Here is a 20,467-nt window from a genome sequence, read left to right on the forward strand (position 1 = left end):
AGCCTTATAATGAAAAGGGAGGTAAAATGAAGCTTTGTATAGATATGTCACCCAGTGCACTCTTACCAAGAAACTTCACAAATCACATTAGGCAATGTTTTCTTTTCAAATGGATCTATTTCACAACACATTGCTTTGGTTGTTCAAATGCAGTTTCAGAAATCAAATTTGCAAGTCTAAAATTAAGATGACACAGCAGAGCGCATGCATCATTCATGATGATTTCACAGTGTTTCCTAGTCTGATTTACAGTTGTCAAAATTAACCTTACATGACATAATCCATTATACGTTTCACTCAACACTGCATTTTCAGATCATTATATACCAATCATGATAATATCATCAAGTTAAACTAGTTTCTATTGATTTTAATTTCTTTTAGCTACTTTCTACCTTTTGCTTTCTTTCTGGCAAGATATCTTATAAACTTTATATGATTTTTATTATGACATCCCTTTAATAACTATTTCTCCAGAATTTCCAATACGATCCTCATTTTCATATTTTATTTTTAAATTGCAGACTTGGTTTACCTTACTTTTCTTTCTCTGATGCATCTTTTTTATTACATAGAAAACCTCACATTATTCTGAACTCAGTCACGGAGTTCAGTCTTTACCATAGAGTTCCTGCAGACACAAATCCTTGGCACTTAAAGAAAGAAAAACCTAAACAAAGTATCTTCCTATCTAGTGTTATTTTGAATGCAGTGTCTTACTAGCTAGGATACAAATTATTAATAATTAAGGATAAAAATAATTATAAAATTCTGCATCCATAAATTGTTTTGTAATGGAAACCAGTGATGCAGTAATTTTTTTTCCCCAAAGAAAGCTCTATGATTTATTTGAAGATCAAAATACTCAATGACCTTGGCTGTCGCAGATTTGTATTGGATTTGTTGAATACCACAAATCATACAAAACTAATTTTCAAATATGTTTGTCATAATGACATGGCTTCTACACAAGGACAGTTTTATTTTGTGCTTTGTAGGATGTAGTTAAAGATAACATCATATTAGTGATATTTGGATGCTTCCAGAATTTAAAGCAGATTTTCTGGCTAGTGTGAGTAGGAAAAGATTTTGTAAGGTTAGTGGAAGGACATATTTATAGTAAAATGTATGTATTTACAAAGTAAACATGTATCTTTTTAATATTGGTCTTGTCTTAACATTTTCAAGGTACATAGATCTAAAAATGGTATTTATTTTAATTTTCCAAATTGTATATACATCACATATACGTTTTTCCTCATTGTTCAATGTAACTCTGTCTTTTTTGAAAGAGATTTAAAGAACTTAAGAAGGTAAGAATTTTGTTCTTTTCTCTTTTGTTTTCAATTATCTTTACCATCTAATTATTTTAAAGCTACTATTTATTATTATTAATAAAATTCATGTTTTCCTCAGCCATTATCAATTTACATGGCAATTTTACATTTATGATTTTTTGTATCTTTATAATAATCCTGACACATAGGTAAAGCAGGGATTTTATACCTATGCTAAAATTAAGAAATAAATTGTAAAATTCTGACTTTAATCCAGGCTATCTGAATCTGATGCTGGTGTTACGTCATATCAGTTGTGTAAAACTATTCTTCTAGTGTCAAATATGACTTAGTTTCTAAACTCCTGGCAGATAGGTACACTACCTCTTCAGACTAACTAAAAGATCTATATTAAACAGGACCACCAGGATTTCACTTGCTTTATTCTCTCTTATTTATCTGGCTGAATATCTAAAATTGTCCCACTCAATATTAATTTCTAAAATAACACAGTAAAGGGCCATGTATTAATATCATGAATAGATTATATGAATTATTTTGTTAAATAACCAGTAAGTATAGAGGAACAAAATAAAAGCCAAGTTAAGTTTTGACTAAATAAAATCTCCAAAATGTTATAACATAGGTATCCCTTAGAAAGGCTTTAGAGATATCTTTGTAGTTGTGGGAGAAAATAAAGGCAGAGAGTTGAAAGCTTAAATATTTTCCCACAAGGGGAGACGTTTACACTCAAAGAAAAAGTAATTCATGATTTTGTACCTGGTCAAAATTTATCCTTCAGTGCTTTATACTTACCTAAAATACTGCTAGATTCATGGACTGTCTAAATTAGAAGGTAGCGATCATCCAGGTCAGTGATATTACGACTCAGGAAAGAAAAATTAAGTACCTGATAGATGACCACTAAATATTTGCTGAATAAATATACAGAAAGAGATGATGAAGTCTTTGTAGGGAGAGAACATGAGGTTCCTCAGCCCATGAATCAGCTCACTCCTCTTCCCACTTAGGGCAGAACTAGGAAAAGCAAAGAAGTACCTAGGAACAAAATTTAAGAAGGCACGTGCATGACCCTGGGGGTGAGTACCTCATTAAATTTTGTGTCTCAGTAGCCTCTTGCGTCTTACCCTGTTCCCAACCCCACTAATCCATGTTATTCCTTGATTAGAAGTCCTCCTTCCTTATTCATCATCTGAAAGAAACAATTGCCATGCCACACTCTTAGGGAAGACTTGCTGATTCATCATCTATTATAAAAGAAAAGAACACTATGCCACACCCCATGGCTGACTTCCTCTTCTATTGCAGTTCAAGATTAGAGAAAGTAAATAAATGTGGGGGCAGGGGTGGGGGTGAGTAGAGCGAAGTGATTATTTAAAAATATCCTTTCTCACTCATCTCTCCCTCTTCAACAGGGTCATACACAGAACATGTAGAGTTTGGCTAGCACATGTAAGGATAAAAAGTGAAAACATGTGTCTATGTTGAACAAGGAATAGAAGAAAACCTCAGTTGTTAGCATCATGAAAGGTTATAACAAAGATAGCCTGGGGTCAGCTTAGTGTTCTGGCCACTTGAAATCATCTCAGAGTGTCCCTGACTTTCATATATTGAGGATGTGGGACTCCAAATAAAATGACCAATTATTTGATACATATTATTTGAGAAAGATGAAATAACAGAGAAACAAACAATAGGGCAGGCAACTTCTTTTCCTTCTGTTTCTAGTATTTTCCAGCACTATCCAAATCATCCTAGCATTTTGCCATTTATTTATCAGAACTCCAAAGTTTGGAGACTGGTTATAGTCAGACATCAGAAGATACAATCAAACTGTTAAATGAAAACTGCCAAGATTGAATTTCCTCTTGAGTTGATCCTGTATTGTTTATGTGGCCTCAATGTCTCCATTGCTGCTACGTTGATCCAGGGATTCCTCACCTCATTCTTGGATTATAACCATGACCTTACTTGTGGCTGTCCAAACTCTAGAATTTGACCCCTCCAATCCATTCTGCATATCATTCCTGTTTATGAACATAATTTTGCCTCAGTTTACTGAAGAAAAGGCCAAATTTTTCTGCCTTACCATCAATGTCACTGGGCTTCCTTTCAAAAGTTATTTACTGCTCTTTTGCCACCTGCTCCTTTGATTCAAGTCATACCAGCATCTTGACTGCCCCTTACAGATAACCTGCTCATTCTACTTCTCAGATTTTTCAAAAATGAGGTTTGACTTGGAATGCTCAGTCTTTCCACCATATCCTACTTAGCTAAGTTCTATCCATTTTGGGGGAGGAACTGGTCAAATTCTACTGCCTTATCAAATTACTTTAATAAATATAGGTGCAGTCTTTCAAAAATTTTAGTAGTTTTTATCTAAGATTTATCCCTTCGTCAATGAGTTATTTTTACAAAGTATGAACTCTACATTATGCAAACCATAAAAGATACAAAATCTCTGGGCCAACCCAGAATTACAGTAATTTAAAGTAATTTTATTTATTCATTTTTATCCTGTCTTTCCTAAACAGAATTAAAGACATCAAAGTCAGAGATAAGGTTTTATATAGAGTTGGAACTATGTAGTGCCTACTATGTTCTCCTTCGCCTATTTTGTGTTTAATTTCATTATATGGGATCCTTGACAGATTAGAATGCCAGAGAAGTGCATTTTTGATAAAAGTATTTGAACACCTTTTTACAATCCAGAATGTATCAGTATATCATATACTGTATAACATTCAAATGTATTCCAATTTTATACTATTGAAAATAATTTCTGACAAATTCATATTTATTATTCCAGAGTTAGGATGTACATCTCTGTTGCAGTATCTATCTCTGTTCTTACCCATCTGTTAATGGGAATATATGTATATTCATATTGATGTAGGTTAGTTTGTGGTCTGTTATATGTAGTCTTTTGAAATCTTTTCTTTTCTTTTTTTTATTTTTTAATTTTAGAAAGCTTTATCTAGTAATGTACACTGAACATTCCACCAAGCAAGAACAGATGGAAAACTTATTAACTTGACCACCACTTCCTTCAGCTAGAGCGAGCCTCAACTAATTTCTTTTTTTTTTTTTAAATTATTATCATACTTTAAGTTCTAGGGTACATGTGCATAACGTGCAGGTTTGTTATATATGTATACTTGTGCCATGTTGGTGTGCTGTACCCATCAACTCGTCAGCACCCATCAACTCATCATTTACATCAGGTAAAACTCAGAATGTAATCCCTTCCCCCTTCCCCATCCCCATAATAGGCCCCGGTGTGTGATGTTCCCCTTCCCAAGTCCAAGTGATCTCATTGTTCAGTTCCCACCTATGAGTGAGAATATGCAGTGTTTGGTTTTCTGTTTTTGCGATAGTTTGCTGAGAATGATGGTTTCCAGCTGCATCCATGTCCCTACAAAGGACACAAACGCATCCTTTTTTATGGCTGCATAGTATTCCATGGTGTATATGTGCCACATTTTCTTAATCCAGTCTGTCACTGATGGACATTTGGGTTGATTCCAAGTCTTTGCTACTGTGAATAGTGCCGCAATGAACATATGTGTGCATGTGTCTTTATAGCAGCATGATTTATAATCCTTTGGGTATATACCCAGCAATGGGATGGCTGGGTCATATGGTACTTCTAGTTCTAGATCCTTGAGGAATCACCATACTGCTTTCCATAATGGTTGAACTAGTTTACAATCCCACCAACAGTGTAAAAGTGTTCCTATTTCTCCACATCCTCTCCAGCACCTGTTGTTTCTTGACTTTTTAATGATTGCCATTCTAACTGGTGTGAGATGGTATCTCATTGTGGTTTTGATTTGCATTTCTCTGATGGCCAGTGATGACGAGCATTTTTTCATGTGTCTGTTGGCTGTATGCATGTCTTCTTTTGAGAAATGTCTGTTCATAAATTTTGTTGTTGTTATTGTTGTGTAATCTCAACCTTAGTCATAATTAATTTTTCTTTTTCAAAAACTTGCTTCATTTATTCCAGTATGTTACATTGTAAATGCTTGTGTCAATATTCCAAGATGTTTACTGTACAATGGCTTTCTTGTATTAAGCACAGTAGTATTTTGTTCACTTACAATTCAGTTGCTATACTGGTAAATATTACCCAAACAAATTTTTCATGATCACATCTTTTATCTAATATCAGTGACCACATATTTGTACTAAGTAGAGAAGAAAGCATCTCTCAATGAAACTTTTGGGAAAAACCTCAATAATCCCTTTCTAATACAATGATATGAGATTAAAAAAAAATGAACATAGCAAGGTGAAAGTGTGAGTAGAGACCTAAAAAGAAGAAAATAAGATAAAACACATGGAATTACTAATATAATGTGTTAGCAGACTCTAAAAGGGTGAGCATATTCTTAATTAGCTTATACAAACAATGCATTAATGATTTATTAAATTCCTTCTTTTATGGGAATTTGTGTTTTCTTTTGAAAGTATTTCCTCCTATTTAAAACTATTCTTGTTTGAGTCAGAGGGAAACTCAATACTACCCACATCAAGCCAGTAGAATTCCAGCAAATAAATGAAAACAATGCGCAAGATCACAGTTGCTGCCAAGGAAATCCAAGGTCACTGCCCCGATCAGTAGCCAGGCTCCCATAGGAAACTTGCTCTCACACTGTCTCAAGCAAGAGAGCTAAATAGAGCAATTAAATGGAAGATATTTAAAACTAAAACTCCCAGAAAAAGTGATGAAAGTGATATGAACCTTATTTCAAGTTCATGTGGAGGATGATTAGGCAATGACATATATTATCTGACTTAAGGTTAGTCCCTTCCCCAAATCCATCAAAGGTTTAAAATACTACCTAGGACCCTCTTTTTATTTAATTTTCCTCACTTAAAACAAAAATAATCAACAGTGCATTGTCTACCTCAATTTTCCTAAGAGGGTAGGTCTTATGTTAGGTGTTCTTACAACACAAAATAATAAAAATAATAGTAATTATGCAATAATAAAAGTAGCAGAAAGAAATATTTGCAGGTGATGAATATGTTTATGACCTTGATCATTTCATCAAGGTCATATCCCCAAACTCCTTGCGTTGTATATCTTTAATATGTACAACTTTTCATATATCAAGCATACCCCAATAATGTGATTTTAAAACTACTCCTGAAAAGTAAAAGGAGAGGTGAAGACACCCTGTCCATGACGAGATAATCATACGCTGGGATATAAGAAGTGACCCTGGTGGTCATTTTAATATTTTTGAATTTATTTGAAGTTTATAGGTAGACATTGACAATTTTAGCCCTTAATTTGCCATCACTAACACCAACTAATTGATAGTGATGAGCTTTGTGGCTTCAAGATATAAAAACAGGAGTGACTGACATAAGTAAGGACACTTATAAATGGACAAAAGAGGATACTAACTTTAAAAATTCTCAGAGACTATTGGAGTATATTTATGATATTAATAATGGTATATTTTCTCATTTATACAGAAAATATAGCAACAGAAATTATTTAGTGTTAACCAGGAATAATAATATTGAAGTACTATTCTCAATGATGTATCCTGAATGGAATCAGTATAAATCTATATTATCTTAATTGAATAGAACATGTCTTTTGAGGATACGCTTTTACATGTTCTGGTTATTTTTTTCATGACCTTAGAAGGTTCCATTTTCTCATTGGCTTCAGTTGAATTCCTGTTAAGTTACTAAAAGACTCTCAGGTTTTAAAACTGAAAGATTCTCTTAAATTTTAATACTGGAACAAACATTTACTGGGAGCTGATTATGTTCTAGTCATTGTCTTAGCCTAATGTAGGCAATTAAGGTTAATGCTGCATCTTTCTTAGATGGGTTGATAGGTGCAACAAACCACCATGGCATATGTATACCTGTGTAACAAACCTGCATGCTCTGCACATGTATTCCAGAATTTAAAGTAAAATAAAACAAAAAATAAATAGAAATCATATTTACTTAAAAAAAGAAAGTTTGTCTAGTCATACACCTATTGTTATTACATATATTATACATGCATACATATAAATATATATTTGTTGGTATATAGCCTTACATAATATACATATGTATAAATATATACACACAAAATGTGTACATATAAATATATATGTGTTGATATATAGCCTTACATAATGTAACACACATTTCCTGAGAAAACCTTCAATATTTAACAATTTTTCATGAAATCTTGGACCTGACATAATATAAATGCAAAGTAACTTTTTAAGGAATGAAATTAAGTTGAGGAAAAGAGCAGAAGTAAATAGAAACAAATTTGGATAATAACAGGTGAACAGATCAGAATGGGAGATGTACATAAACTTAAGCATAAGTTTGAAGATAAAGATGTCATAGTTAATGAGGGATGTTCAATGGGAATTTAACAAAATACAAGTCAAGTTATTTTTGAATTATAATTTTGGCCAGACCAGCTGTCTTGGGTCTCAATGCTGGTTTAGTGAAGAATATGTTGACTGTCTAGTTGCTTCATCATTTTGAAATAAATATAAATACGTTTGGTAGGAGTAAGAAAATGTATGTGCTCCCCTTTGACTGGAGAAAGAGTGGTTTTTTTTAATATAAAAAATAAAATACTGTATATAAAATAAGCTGAAATCACTATCATTAATAATGTACCTTCTCACGAATAATTTGCCTTACAATCCTAGCTAAAGATAACATAAAGCCATAGTGATTAGCAAAATATTATTTCCTTATTTATGTTAAAGTTTTAATTATTGTGATTTTAAAATGTATGCAATATACTTTTATAATAGCAAATGTGTATAACTTATAAACAAATAAACATATATTGAGGTGTGTTAAAAACCCTGTCACTAATAAATGTGGACAAGTTTAGACCTGCAGGATATAAAGTCTAAACATTTAAACTTGACCTCCAAGATCTTTATAGGTTTCCAAGACCTTTATAGGGTTTCTCCATTTCTCTTCTAGGCTAGTGCCTCTTCCCTTTGTATTCTAACCTCCAGAGGTGAAACAACCTACAGAAACAGTATTTTTCCACAAGGAACCATTACTGCTGCAAATTCTCACTGCTTTTGCTCTTTTTGTTCCTTTATTCTTTGGTCATCTCCATCCTGGTGCATGCCTTCGAGTCCTTAATTTTAGCAGCATTTCCCCTAGGAGGCCATTCTTGATCCTGCCAACCTCCTTCCAGGAAGAACTCATTATCTCTGTTGTTATTTGCATGCACTTTCTCTCTCTCTAGACAAAACATAGCATCTCTAATATTTTATTGTTTCTTTTGTGACATTATTTCTATAATATAATATAGATCCTTGAGATTATGATTTTTGTTTTGTCTTTTTGTCTGCATGATAGGCCCAGAATGTCTTGATGCCTTTAGTTTTGTTGAATGAAAAGGCAAATAAGTAAATAAATGCATAGTAAATTAATTAGTTGATGAGTAAACTAACAATGACATAGAAGCAGTTCTCTGGTTCTGACACTGTACTCTAACATAGCTATTATTTATCAGTCAGGGCCAGCAGAAAACAGAATGTAAACTCACATGAGTTAATTCAGAAAAGTTTCATAAAACGATTATTAACAAAATTGTAGGCATCGAGGAATGGTACAGCATCTTGCAGCTATTAACTATAGGAAGATTAGCACCCTATGGCAATAAAGGAATCAAGGGAAAGGATTTTACTAGAATCCGAGGTTGACCTAGAGCTGGGGAGAGGACTGCTGGATGGGGCAGGAGCCTTTGCTAGAGGAATTCAGCAAGGAACAGACAGAAATAGTCTCTCTTCCCACCATCTGATATACTGCTGCTTTCTCGCATTGGTAGAATCCAATGAGAAAGGAGGCTCAGAAGCCTACGAAGACACTGCTCAGAGGTCAGCATCCGGACACACGAGCAGGATGGGGAAGGGGTGATAGTGAACCTCTAAGGTCAAACATAATATACTGCCTGGTCAGCTTGACATTTTGAGAAAACTAAAATGTTCTTTTTAGCCATCTACTGTCTACCAAAGAATATGGGCATACTGACCCTGTTTAGTCGGGTGTGGCCAACAGGCAGCCGAGGGAGGCTTGCGAGACGTGATGATGAGTATCTGGCGGGCAACTTGACACTTTGGATATAACAGAAAGTTTGAAGATCTAAAAGCCTGCTATTTAGAAATAGTAATTTTATAAATGGATTCTGAACAACTTAAAAGGAGTGTTACTTTAAATAGTGGGCAATTTTCTCCTTTTTCTTTCATAAAGTTAGGATTAGATTTGCAATTTTACTGATTCACAAAGTCGTAGCGTGGGGATGGGCCCTTAGGAACCATACAGCTCATCAACTGAGTGATAACTTTGCAGTTACTCCCAAGACTGTGGAGAGCTGCCTTATTCTACAGGCACTCCATAGAAATTCACCCTGATGTTTCAGTATGAATTGATTTGTAGGCCATGTTGAAAATTAATTAACTGTCTGCCAAGAAAGATATATAGGATTTTATGTCCACAATTTTAGGTATGGTTTTTGTTTGGGGTTCATTAGAATCACAAATTTATTTATTTTTAATAATATTTATTATTTATTTTTATATTTATATATTTATTTTTAGGCTCCCTCCCTCTCTCCCTCAACACCGCCTATCCCAGAACATGTATGGTTTACAGAAGAGAAAGCTGAGTCCCAGAAAGTGTAAATGACTTGTTCAATACTCTGTAGCCATGAGTGCATAGGTTTACTATTCTTATTTATTATTTATTTATCCTAATTATCCATTACTTAAATTCCATTCTTGTTGATTCAGCCAGCTTCGCAACTGCTATAAAGCAAGTGCTTTATATTCAAGTTTGATATCACCATTCTGGAAAGCAATCCTAAAACAGAAGATTGGAGTAATTAACAACTAGTATTCTAAGGTAAAATAAGACCCAGGCATAAAGAGATAAGCTGTGTTGAGAAAAAATACAATTTTCTGCTCAACAGTTTTAAATTTGAAGATGAGAGGGGATGCCAGAAAGTCTGGGCTTAGAAAACAAAAATCAGAAATCTACTTTAAGCAATATTACTCATTACTATCTGAAATGCTAAGGCTGAATTCATACAGAGACTTAAAATGAAAACTGAATTTGGTAACAGAAATGAGACAAAAATACTACAAGGTGCTAGTATTTCTGGAAGTTATTAGATTATTCACCCCTTCATGTTTTACCCAGTTATGTTTATCCTATGTATTTGTGCCTGAAGTATCTGCTTTATGGAATTATCTAGAAGCTGAATAGTTCCACTTTTCTTGGCTTAGCTAACAGAAATCTGTTTTAAATCCTAAATCTATCTTATTCCCTCAGGAATTCACTGCACTGAATTTCCCGCACTTTTCGGAAATGCTTCTCCTGGAATTATAATTACCATTAATTGCCCCTGTCAGACAATTCGACAAAACAAGATAGGTTCAAATGAAAGATATTTTCAAAAGTAGGCACTACATCCATTAAACGTTTCTGGTATTACTTAGAGCAGATTCTACCCTTGTTCCTTGCTCTTCAATATGCAGATTTGGTTCTTCATTTGAGGAGAAGGTGAGCTGGGTCAGGTAAAGCATTCCAGAGGTGAGGATGCAATGGCAATCACAGGCTATGCTTGTTGCAGTCTGGAGATGGCTGCCTCCTCTCCCTGCTCCTCCTCCATTCCACCTTTGACAGCTTACCTCAGCCAGAAGACCAGAAAATAACACTTCTGCTTAATTTCTCCAACAGCTACACTTCTGTGATTCTAGGGTGGGGAACTGGCTCTGAAGGGACCTTCCCCAGATTCCTTGTGTCTTGCCTTCCCCCAACCAGATTGGGATAATCCAATAAAAGGAGACTTGGCTATGCCTTCGTGGATTGTGCCACTGGGTTCTTTAGAGGAGTCTCTTTCATGCTTCAGGTTCTAGATTCCTCTGTCTTTGAGGCACAGATTTATCATATGGACACTTCCTTTTTTCAGGTTTCCATTTTCCTTTTTTTTTTTTTTAACTATAGATTATTTCCTTAATTGGGGTTACTGGTTGATTTCAAGGCAGGGGACTACAGTAAAATTGCCATTACTTCCTCATGTTTAATTCCAAATCACATACCTTATATGGTATTAACTGCATGATTCTATGTCAAAAGAAAAAAAAATTATAACAAACTTAAATATATTAATAGGTTTTATCTGCAATTTTAGAATTGGCAACACTTCATTCCACAAGTTGGAATAAATATTCCCATGAGCTGAGCAGAGGAGGTTGATTTTATAGATAGTAAAGGGCTGAGGAAAGCAAAACAGAAAACAAAATGTGGATTGGTCATTTCAAAGTTACTTTTCTGTAAAGGTTACAGCAGAAAAAAAACAAAAACAAAAACAAAATAAAACAAAAGTCCTTATCATGTCTGCTAGGATTGGCCTGTTTGGGGATTTGGCTATTATCTCTCTCTCTCTCTCTCCTGATTTCTCAGAAGGCAGATAAATAACTTATTTTCAGCTTGGTAACTAGAACTTTTGCATAATCAACACCATTTTTGTTTGGTCTGTTGGGTCTGGTGCAGGAGAAGGAGGCTTAATCCTGACCAATGGCCTACTGTAAATTTTATTTAACACTCATAAGAGTTAGTACAGCAGGCTGAGACTTCTATCCTTAGAAAGGCCTGCTTGGAGGGTTTGCCCTTGGCTGGGATCCGGGAACTTAATTGGTAATCAGTTCCTTACATTGATATAAAATTTTCTGTAAATGATAAGAGTGGCTGTGCCTAATCTGTTTGTATAAATATAATTTATTATATTACTTGTTATCGTTATTACCATAGAGTAGAATGCACTTAATTATCTTGTGAAGTTAGCCTTTCCTCTCTCTTTATTTTTCAGTATTTTCCTGGCCTGTCTTGTACGTCTATTTTCCCCTTGTAAATTTCACAGTAACAATGTATAGACAGCTGGTATATTTACTAAATATTCTAGACAAGCATAACTACATCCTTTTCTATTTTTCCAAGTCTAGTGTTAAGTGCAGAACTTTTATAGTTAAGCTTATTTACAGATTTATTTTAAGTTTTCCTTTTGCAAATGAGATATTTCAATCTTTTTTCCCCATTATAATACTTAATTTTTTAAGCATCTAGGGAATATATTGATTTTTGGATATTATCTTTGTGTACATCAACCTTATTGATTTTTTATTGTTTATAATATATTTTCAATTGATTAGGTGGAGTATTCCAGAATTATCAGAACATCTGAGGGAAAAGGTCTTATTTTTGCCACTTGCTTTCCAATTTTCATTTCCTTCTCTTTTCAGGTACATTGACTGATACTTACAGATCAATGCTAACTAAGAGTGGAGATAATGTACCGTCCTGTCTTAGTTTTTACTTTAGAGAGAATGCTTCTAATGTTTCACAATTGAGCACCTTCCCAGCTTTCAGTCTGATGTCTCTTTGCCTATTTGTCTCCATAAAAGTTGATCTATATTAGTTCCCATTAGGTCATTATTTCAACTTCTTCTTGCAGAATATTAGTCTTGTACAATTTCAATGTGTGAATCAAGGTCTCCTTTTAATTTCAGGAAAGCCTTATCCTTGTATTTTGTTGTGTTTTCTGTTTTAATTTTTCTGGTTCTATCTTCAGGAACATCAGTATTTCATATAGTAATGTCCTTCGTTTGCATATCCATTATCTCTTTTAAAAATTAGTTTATTTGATGTTCTCAAACTGTTCTCTATGTCACTGACTCTTTCTACCACCAAATATTTTGTCATTTTTTATTGCTTTTAATGTGAATTGCATTTCTGTTCTTATTTTATAATTCTCCTCCATTTCTTTTTTGAGCTCTAACAGATCACTTGTAAACTCATTCTGTTTTCTTATCTCTTTTTTGAATACTGAAATTCTTTCTGTTTTGGATTCAGAAAACCATTATTTCATTTAACACCTTTGGTTTCCTGGAGAAACACTTGGTATACTTTCATACCAACTCTTGGTCCTGTAAGATTTCACCCAGCCTGGCTGGAAGTCACTGGTTTACAGAGAGGCTTCCTGTGTCCTAGTGTATGTGCAGTGATTTAGAATTCTCTTCCACTAGTTGTCAAAACTTTAATCCCTCAGTCTGTCAAACTGATAGTCTTTTGTTGGCAATAATGGCATAGTGAGTTCCCTGCCTATTATGCTATTCTGATTTTAAGCAGAACTCAAATATGGTTCAGCAGCCCTTTTCACTGACACAGACCATGTCATATTAAGAAAGTGTCATTGGCTTGTCCCCTCAGAAAGCTCTGACTACTCTTAAGAGATTTTGAGTGTTCATGAAAGCTGGTAACACATAATGCCTTTCTAAGTGTCCTCCCTAAATCATGTCTAATTTCACCACATTAGCCAAATTTCTGTATCAATTGTGGTTTGGGACTGTGACTGTTTCCCGCTGTCATAAAAGAATAGAGTTTCATTTGTGTTTTTCATTCTTATTGATTTTGGTCTACTGGAAAGTGGAAAGCAGGGCAGATCTATCATTGTTAACTTAAACATTTTAGCAGTGATTCTAAAATTATTTTTGTCTATGATCTGCTTCCCCAGATTCTTGGTTATATTTAGTTAAACTTAGGCAGTTACTATAACATAATTTTTAGCCATATTAAATTATTTTTGTTCTCCATGATAAGATTGCTTCTGGATTTGATAGAAGCTAAAACATGTTATATTTGATCACTAAGTTCTTGATTTGTGGCCCTGTGCTTTAGTGATGTCATTGATTCACTCTTCAGTTTATTGGCTTTACCGATATCATGGTATAATATCTGAGCAAAACATAGGTCAAAATACCTGATTTTTGTCTCGTCTTGACTAGAACTTTCTTGATTATACATGATAATTCATATATAATGGAAATATTCACAACTAATTTATTTAACATAAAGTTTAACCTATACTGTAATAAGTCAGAACACATATGCAACTATCAACTTATTGGAAGTTATATATGGCATTTCTAATGGGATACAAGTTCCTGACAAATAAGCTCTGCATTTTTAAGTATGTTTGTTTAATTCAAACAACTGGATGAGAATATTAGGCTCTATGCAATGGTAGCTACTATCCTAATTACACTTTTAATTGAGTAGTCAACGTTAAATTAAATGTCTACAGCATGCTACCTGAGTGACAGCAGGAAACAACTCAACTTGCCTTGGAGACTCATTCAATTATTTGATGTAAGCCAAGTAACTAATATAACTGTAATATACTTCAGGAAAAGAGAAAAGGAAATCACCAGAATAAGGATAGTCAGAAAATAACAAAATAGGAATTGAGTTGAAAATATACATGACACAGAATCAGAGGTACACACACACACACACACACACACACACACACACAGACACTTAAGGAGTTGTAGGAAACGTGGAGAATGAAGGCAGAACAAACAGCCTTCATTCAAGGCCACAGGAGCAGAACTAGAATGGAGAAATAAAATGTAATTCTATCAATACAAAGAGGGGAGAGAGTAGCAAAAATTCCAAAAAACAGTAACCAGAACTCTATGAGGAGAGAAAGTTATTGTCTTAGACCGATCGATTTTTGTTTATCTAATTAAACTATATCTTTTTCCAAAAGCACTTTAAACCAGATTTCAAAATCTATACATAGCAAAATCAGTAGACAAGAATAGATTGAAAAAAATAATAATTGGGTGAGAAAAAATTAAAGCTAAATAAAGCTAAAGATATGTTAATAAACAACATGCATGCCATACAGTCCTATTTAGGTTCTTAAGAGAAGAAGTTAACATGCAAATGTGGTCTGTTACATGATTTCCAGAGGCCATAGAAAAACAATCCAGCTGTTCACCAGAAGCACAGAGGTCGAAACTTCAGGGAAATTTATCTTATATGTTTTTAATCAAGAGAATAGACTGTGTAATAGAGTTGATGAAGCTTTCAATGCCATTTCTACAGTAAATCTGATATACGATTCTTACTGATGTTACTATTGTTTTTTCAGTTCAATCCAAATCATAACTGCATAAATATTTCTGAAAAAGCAATTATGCAAATATCCAGATAAGCCACTCCCAGATGGTCTGGTTTATCCAAGAGCAAAATTTAAAATACCCAGAGAACATCATGTCTTTCAGATAATCCTCAATGAAAATTATTTCCACAACAACTAAATCATACATGAGACAGTTTTTTTCATAATATAGTCATTATGTACCCAAAGATAATTTGTCAAATAATTTCTGTCTAGAAAATGAAGCTAATTAGTTACATGTTTCCTGAATGAGGCTACTCATGATTCAATACCCTCTACTTACCTTATTTTCGGCTGGTTGCTGTTTCCTTCTCTGGAGGGAGTTATTCCATTATACACAATATGCAAGAAAATTATTCTTAGGTATAGCTCCCTGGGTTGTTGTTTAGAGCAGATTTTGTTTATAGGGTAATTCTGAAAATGCTCTAAACTTGGAGAGATTACAAGTATGCCTTTTTCTATTAACTCACTAAAATAAGTATCTGAATTTAAAATCCCAATACTTCAGCCTCTAAGCAATTTTGTTTTCTATTATAGGGAAATGACAGTGTCTACACATAGAGAAGAAGCAGCATCTTTTCATGAAGAATCGCTCATGCTTCAGACTTTGAAAGGAAAATCAAAATAACTCAAGTAATACAGGGCCTAAACGTGGGCACAATATAAACAACACTGAGAAACTCACACAAGCTCAGAAACCTTAAATTTGGGGGTAGCTTATCCTAGGTTGTGCCCCTATGTAATCTAGAAGTTATTACACAATAGGGGGTGTCTTAGGTACTCATGATCTTGACAGACAGGCCCGTGTAGTTAACAGTAATTAAAATGTTACCTTAAATCAGCAGCTTTCCCCGTCTTGTTAATACACATAACCTCTCTGGTCTGATATCCAATCTGGATGTCCCAATATTTATTCTCTTGTCTGTTCTGTCTGTTTCTGTTTCTCTTTTTCTTAATAAGTTCGCGGGCTTCTGGATCCTTTACTCCTTTGCTGCGGTCCTTTTCCCGTTCTTTATTCTTCCCGCGTCTCCTTGCTTGTCTCACTTGTCGGGAGTGGGGCATTGAGCAGGTGCTCCAGGGCCCCACATGTAGGCTATACATGAGCTCCTCGGCCTCGCATGGGCTGGATTGGCACACCTGGAACTCCGTCAGGTTTGGACAGCCAGAGCCTCCGAACTGCGGGGGCGCCACCACATGACGCGTCCGGTGCTGAAGCCCGCTGCCGCAGGTCTTGGAGCATTCGGACCAGGCAGAAAACTCAGACACAATGCAATCTTGCTGGCAAGGAATGAGGCAAGCCTGCTCCAGGAGAGGCTTGGGCTCAAAGTACTCACAGATGGTATCCTCCGCAGGAATATCTTTGTCTTTCTGGATGCACACTATCTCCCTCACCTGAATACCTTCTTCCCCCTTAATGCATTCAAGAGGTTTCTCTAGGCTTTTTGAAATCACAGGCTGACACTGATTCCAAGGTCCCAGTCTCCAGTCGTACAACTCTTTGTGCCAGTCGCAAACTTTGAAACAATTCTGCTGGTTATTGGGTCTCTCGGCCTGCTTACAGTTAGTATGCAGTGTAGTCCATCCCTCCACATGAGCACACCACACAGCCCTCGTTTGGATGCCTCCTGGACCACATTCATCTCCCATGCATCGGCCCCATGGACCTACAAAAATTGCAACACAAAAATTAGCAGTGCTACTAGAAGAAAACTACAAGTTATTGCACATTCCAGAAAGACTTTTCAAGACCTAGTACGTTAACTTCCCTGAGGTGTTATAAAGTAGGTCTCTGGACAGGATTGTTGGAAAGTAATGATCCACACTAAGTAGTTTTGCAAAAGGGGAACTGTGTCACAGAGTCTATATAGGGTAACTTCTGGGACAATTTCACTTTGGGTCCTTTAGGGATTACTAAAAGTTTGGTTTTGTTCATTTCCTTTGTTTTATGTAGTTGGAAATCCTTGCTGATAAAGGACATCAGAAATTAGTCTCAGTGAAAACTCATTACTCCTGCCTCACAATCATCAAATCCATTTCAGTAACTGGCAAAGAAAATGGCCCCGTGTGAAGAACTTCTCCTGCAGGCATTTCTCTTCCTGGACAATTGAGTACTTTGTGGAACTTGCTGTCTTCTTCATCATTTTTTATTTTCATAGACTACGACTGCAAGGGTCTAATAGTTGTATATTATGTGTGTCAATAGAGCTTAAAGTGTTCACTCTCTGGCTACCAAAGCTAGGAAGCAAAAATCTTCATTTACACACATTCTGCCTTTAAATTTACGAACTTCCCCCCCTCCATTTCCCAAGTGAAGTATAGAGCTGGGTAAGGGAATTTAAATTTAACTAAAAGATTTTTGCAATTTTCTAATCATTGAGAGGTTAGTTGGGGTCTTATTTATTTATTCATTTCTTAAACACGAAATATTTGGTATTACAGAGCTGTTTTATGTGATACTTAAATCAGTGGCTTTAATATGAAATGTGGGTTTTTTTTTTCTGTGAAATACTTCTTAGAATAGATTTAAACCTTATATTTGCATATATTATTTTTTTCTAAGGTAGATGATATGATTTTCAGTGCTTTAACAGACAGATCCCAATTTATGAAATTGAGAATTGTGAAATTTTGGAATTATAAAGAAACTTAAAGATCATATAAATTATAAAGAAACTTAAAGATCATATAATTACATGATTTTCAAAAAGTATTCCAAGAATTTGAGGAATTGTTTGATGTGCCTTAAAGCCATTTTCCATCTGTTGTGTGGGAAGGTGAGGGCCAACATGTGGGGTGGGTTCTAGTGCCCCTCATACTCTTACACTGCTGCCATCCTCCCTGATTGATGCTTTTATAAGAAAAACTCTATTTGTATTATTAGTTTTATTCACATGGGGATTAGGCATAAGATTATGTCTGCAAGAGGTTTCTACTGTGGAAATGTGAAACCTGCTAAAGTAGGTCAATGGATTCGCTCTATGGATGAGAAAAACAGGAAACAAGAAGGGAAAGTGATTTGCTGAGTTCAAATATTTAATGAATAACAAAACGAATCTGGAATTTAGGTTCCAGTTCTAACTTTTAGTTGTACGATTTCTCTTTAAATCTTTAGCCTCAGTTAGTTTCTTCTGTACATACCAATTGTTAATATACAAATAAAGAAATATAAAGAATGTGCTAATCATATTTAATCTAAACATTTAATTTTGCCTAATGAGAAAGATGTTTAAAGTTTGTCAAAAATTTTCTTACAAATGGCATTATGGAGTTGTAACTAGAATAGAGACTTGCTGTAAATATTGTGCTAACTAATCATTATTGCATGAAAGTAAATATTGGATAGTTGGCATACCCATATCATTCCTTTATGAAGTTTGCATGTAAGAAATTATAAGGGATGTAAATGCTTATTAGGGATGTAACATTCTTATAAGGGATATAAAATACTCAAGGAGACTGGGAAACAGTCTCCTTGAAGTATTAATAATGAAACTTTACGGACTTAGAAAGCCAGTGGGTTTGTTGCGTTTGTCCAAATGCAATTCACCTAATAATATTTTAATCTTATTTTTAATTTGCCAAAGAAAAAATATAAGTTCACAAATCTGGTGATATTTTCTTAAAGATTTTCTAAATACTCACTTTGGGAACCACAGAATCTAGGATACTTCTCAAAATTAGAACCTAGTAATATGTATGAAATTTTCTAATTAATTCCACACACCCTTGGCATTTATTCCCCATCCCCACTGTGCTTGAACAAAACAGTGGTCCTTATTTAACATCTGAACACAACATATAAAGACATAGTTATATCAGACTCTCAAATTAGGAGTAAGCTATATGCCATTAAGTCTGAATTTGAAAATATAAGTGTCTTATACTAACTCAGACTCTAAATCCCAGATGTAATTTAGTTGAACTTCCTGATGTATTATTTTTTTCCAATTTTTAAAATTAATTATGAAATTAGACTGACTAATCAGATTGAGGCTACTAGTCCTTTATCTTCAAAGTGTAAACAAATGATTTTTTATAGCAAACTTATAAGGGTGTCACTTAAAAAACGTAACAGTACATTTTTAGGTAGGCAGCACTATTACTAATAGATGTGATTGGGCCGGGCGCAGTGGCTCACGCCTGTAATCCCAGCACTTTGGGAAGCCGAGGCAGGCGGATCACAAGGTCAGGAGATCAAGACCATCCGGCTAACATGGTGAAATCTCATCTCTACTAAAAATACAAAATATTAGCCAGGCGTGGTGGCGGGCGCCTGTAGTCCCAGCTACTCGGGAGGCTGAGGCAGGAGAATGGCGTGGACCCGGGAGGCGGAGGTTGCAGTGAGTCGAGATTGCGCCACTGCACTCCAGCCTGGGCAACAGAGAGACACTCCATCTCAAAAATAAATAAATAAATAAAATAAAATAAAATAGATGTGATTTACTAATTAATGTAAATTAATGTTTTATTACAGAAATCTGAGTATACAAAATGTGAATTGACTTCAAGTCTATATGTTATTGCTAAGGAAAACATACATACTGAAAATAACTTTTTTTCCCTAAAACAACTATGAAACAGAACTATGCTACACTAGTCAACTCTTAAGTCTGAAAATTACCTTAAACAGGATAAGGACTGGTGAAGATATTAAACTCTTACAAACCAAATTTTAGCAAAAAATCTTGGCTTAAAGTGATGGTTGCTTTGAAAATGATTCATCATTTACTGACATCAAATTATGGAGAGCTCCCTTTTCACACACGTTCCAGAGCACCATGTATGTTTCTCACATAATGTTTAAATGTTAGTCACACTTTCGGTTAGTAGAATCAGTAATTTTTATCAAACATTTAATACCTGTTTATTACATTAGACTCACTCTATAGCCCCATGAGGACAGGCCCTTGTCTGTCATCTGCAACAGCTGCAGACAGTACACACAGAACAAGTTCAATAATATTTATTGAATGAATGAATAAAATCAGAAACCAAATCAATAAAATAATTCTAATCAATTTATGATTCAACAGATGCCATTTGGACAACTAATTGTGGATAAAGACAAAATGTGCTTTTCCTTTAAGCCATTCCAATATATTATGAATTATCTTGAGATTTTTTATTTTTATCT

The 20,467-nt window shown here is 34.6% G+C and overlaps 1 protein-coding gene across 3 annotated transcripts in view; it reads right to left on the minus strand.

The window, feature by feature from the left end:
• The window catches only part of THSD7A (thrombospondin type 1 domain containing 7A), a 513,627-nt gene that overhangs the window by 288,568 nt on the left and 204,592 nt on the right, over positions 1–20,467 (minus strand). For all 3 annotated transcript variants that reach the window (XM_017956915.3, XM_017956916.3, XM_017956917.3), the window contains exon 2: positions 16,166–16,997. In XM_017956915.3, the coding sequence (XP_017812404.2) occupies positions 16,166–16,997 (832 nt within the window). The remainder of the gene's footprint in view (positions 1–16,165; positions 16,998–20,467) is intronic.

The sequence above is a fragment of the Papio anubis genome, chromosome 4 (assembly GCF_008728515.1).
Source record: "Papio anubis isolate 15944 chromosome 4, Panubis1.0, whole genome shotgun sequence".
In the NCBI taxonomy this organism is placed as follows: Eukaryota; Metazoa; Chordata; class Mammalia; order Primates; family Cercopithecidae; genus Papio; species Papio anubis.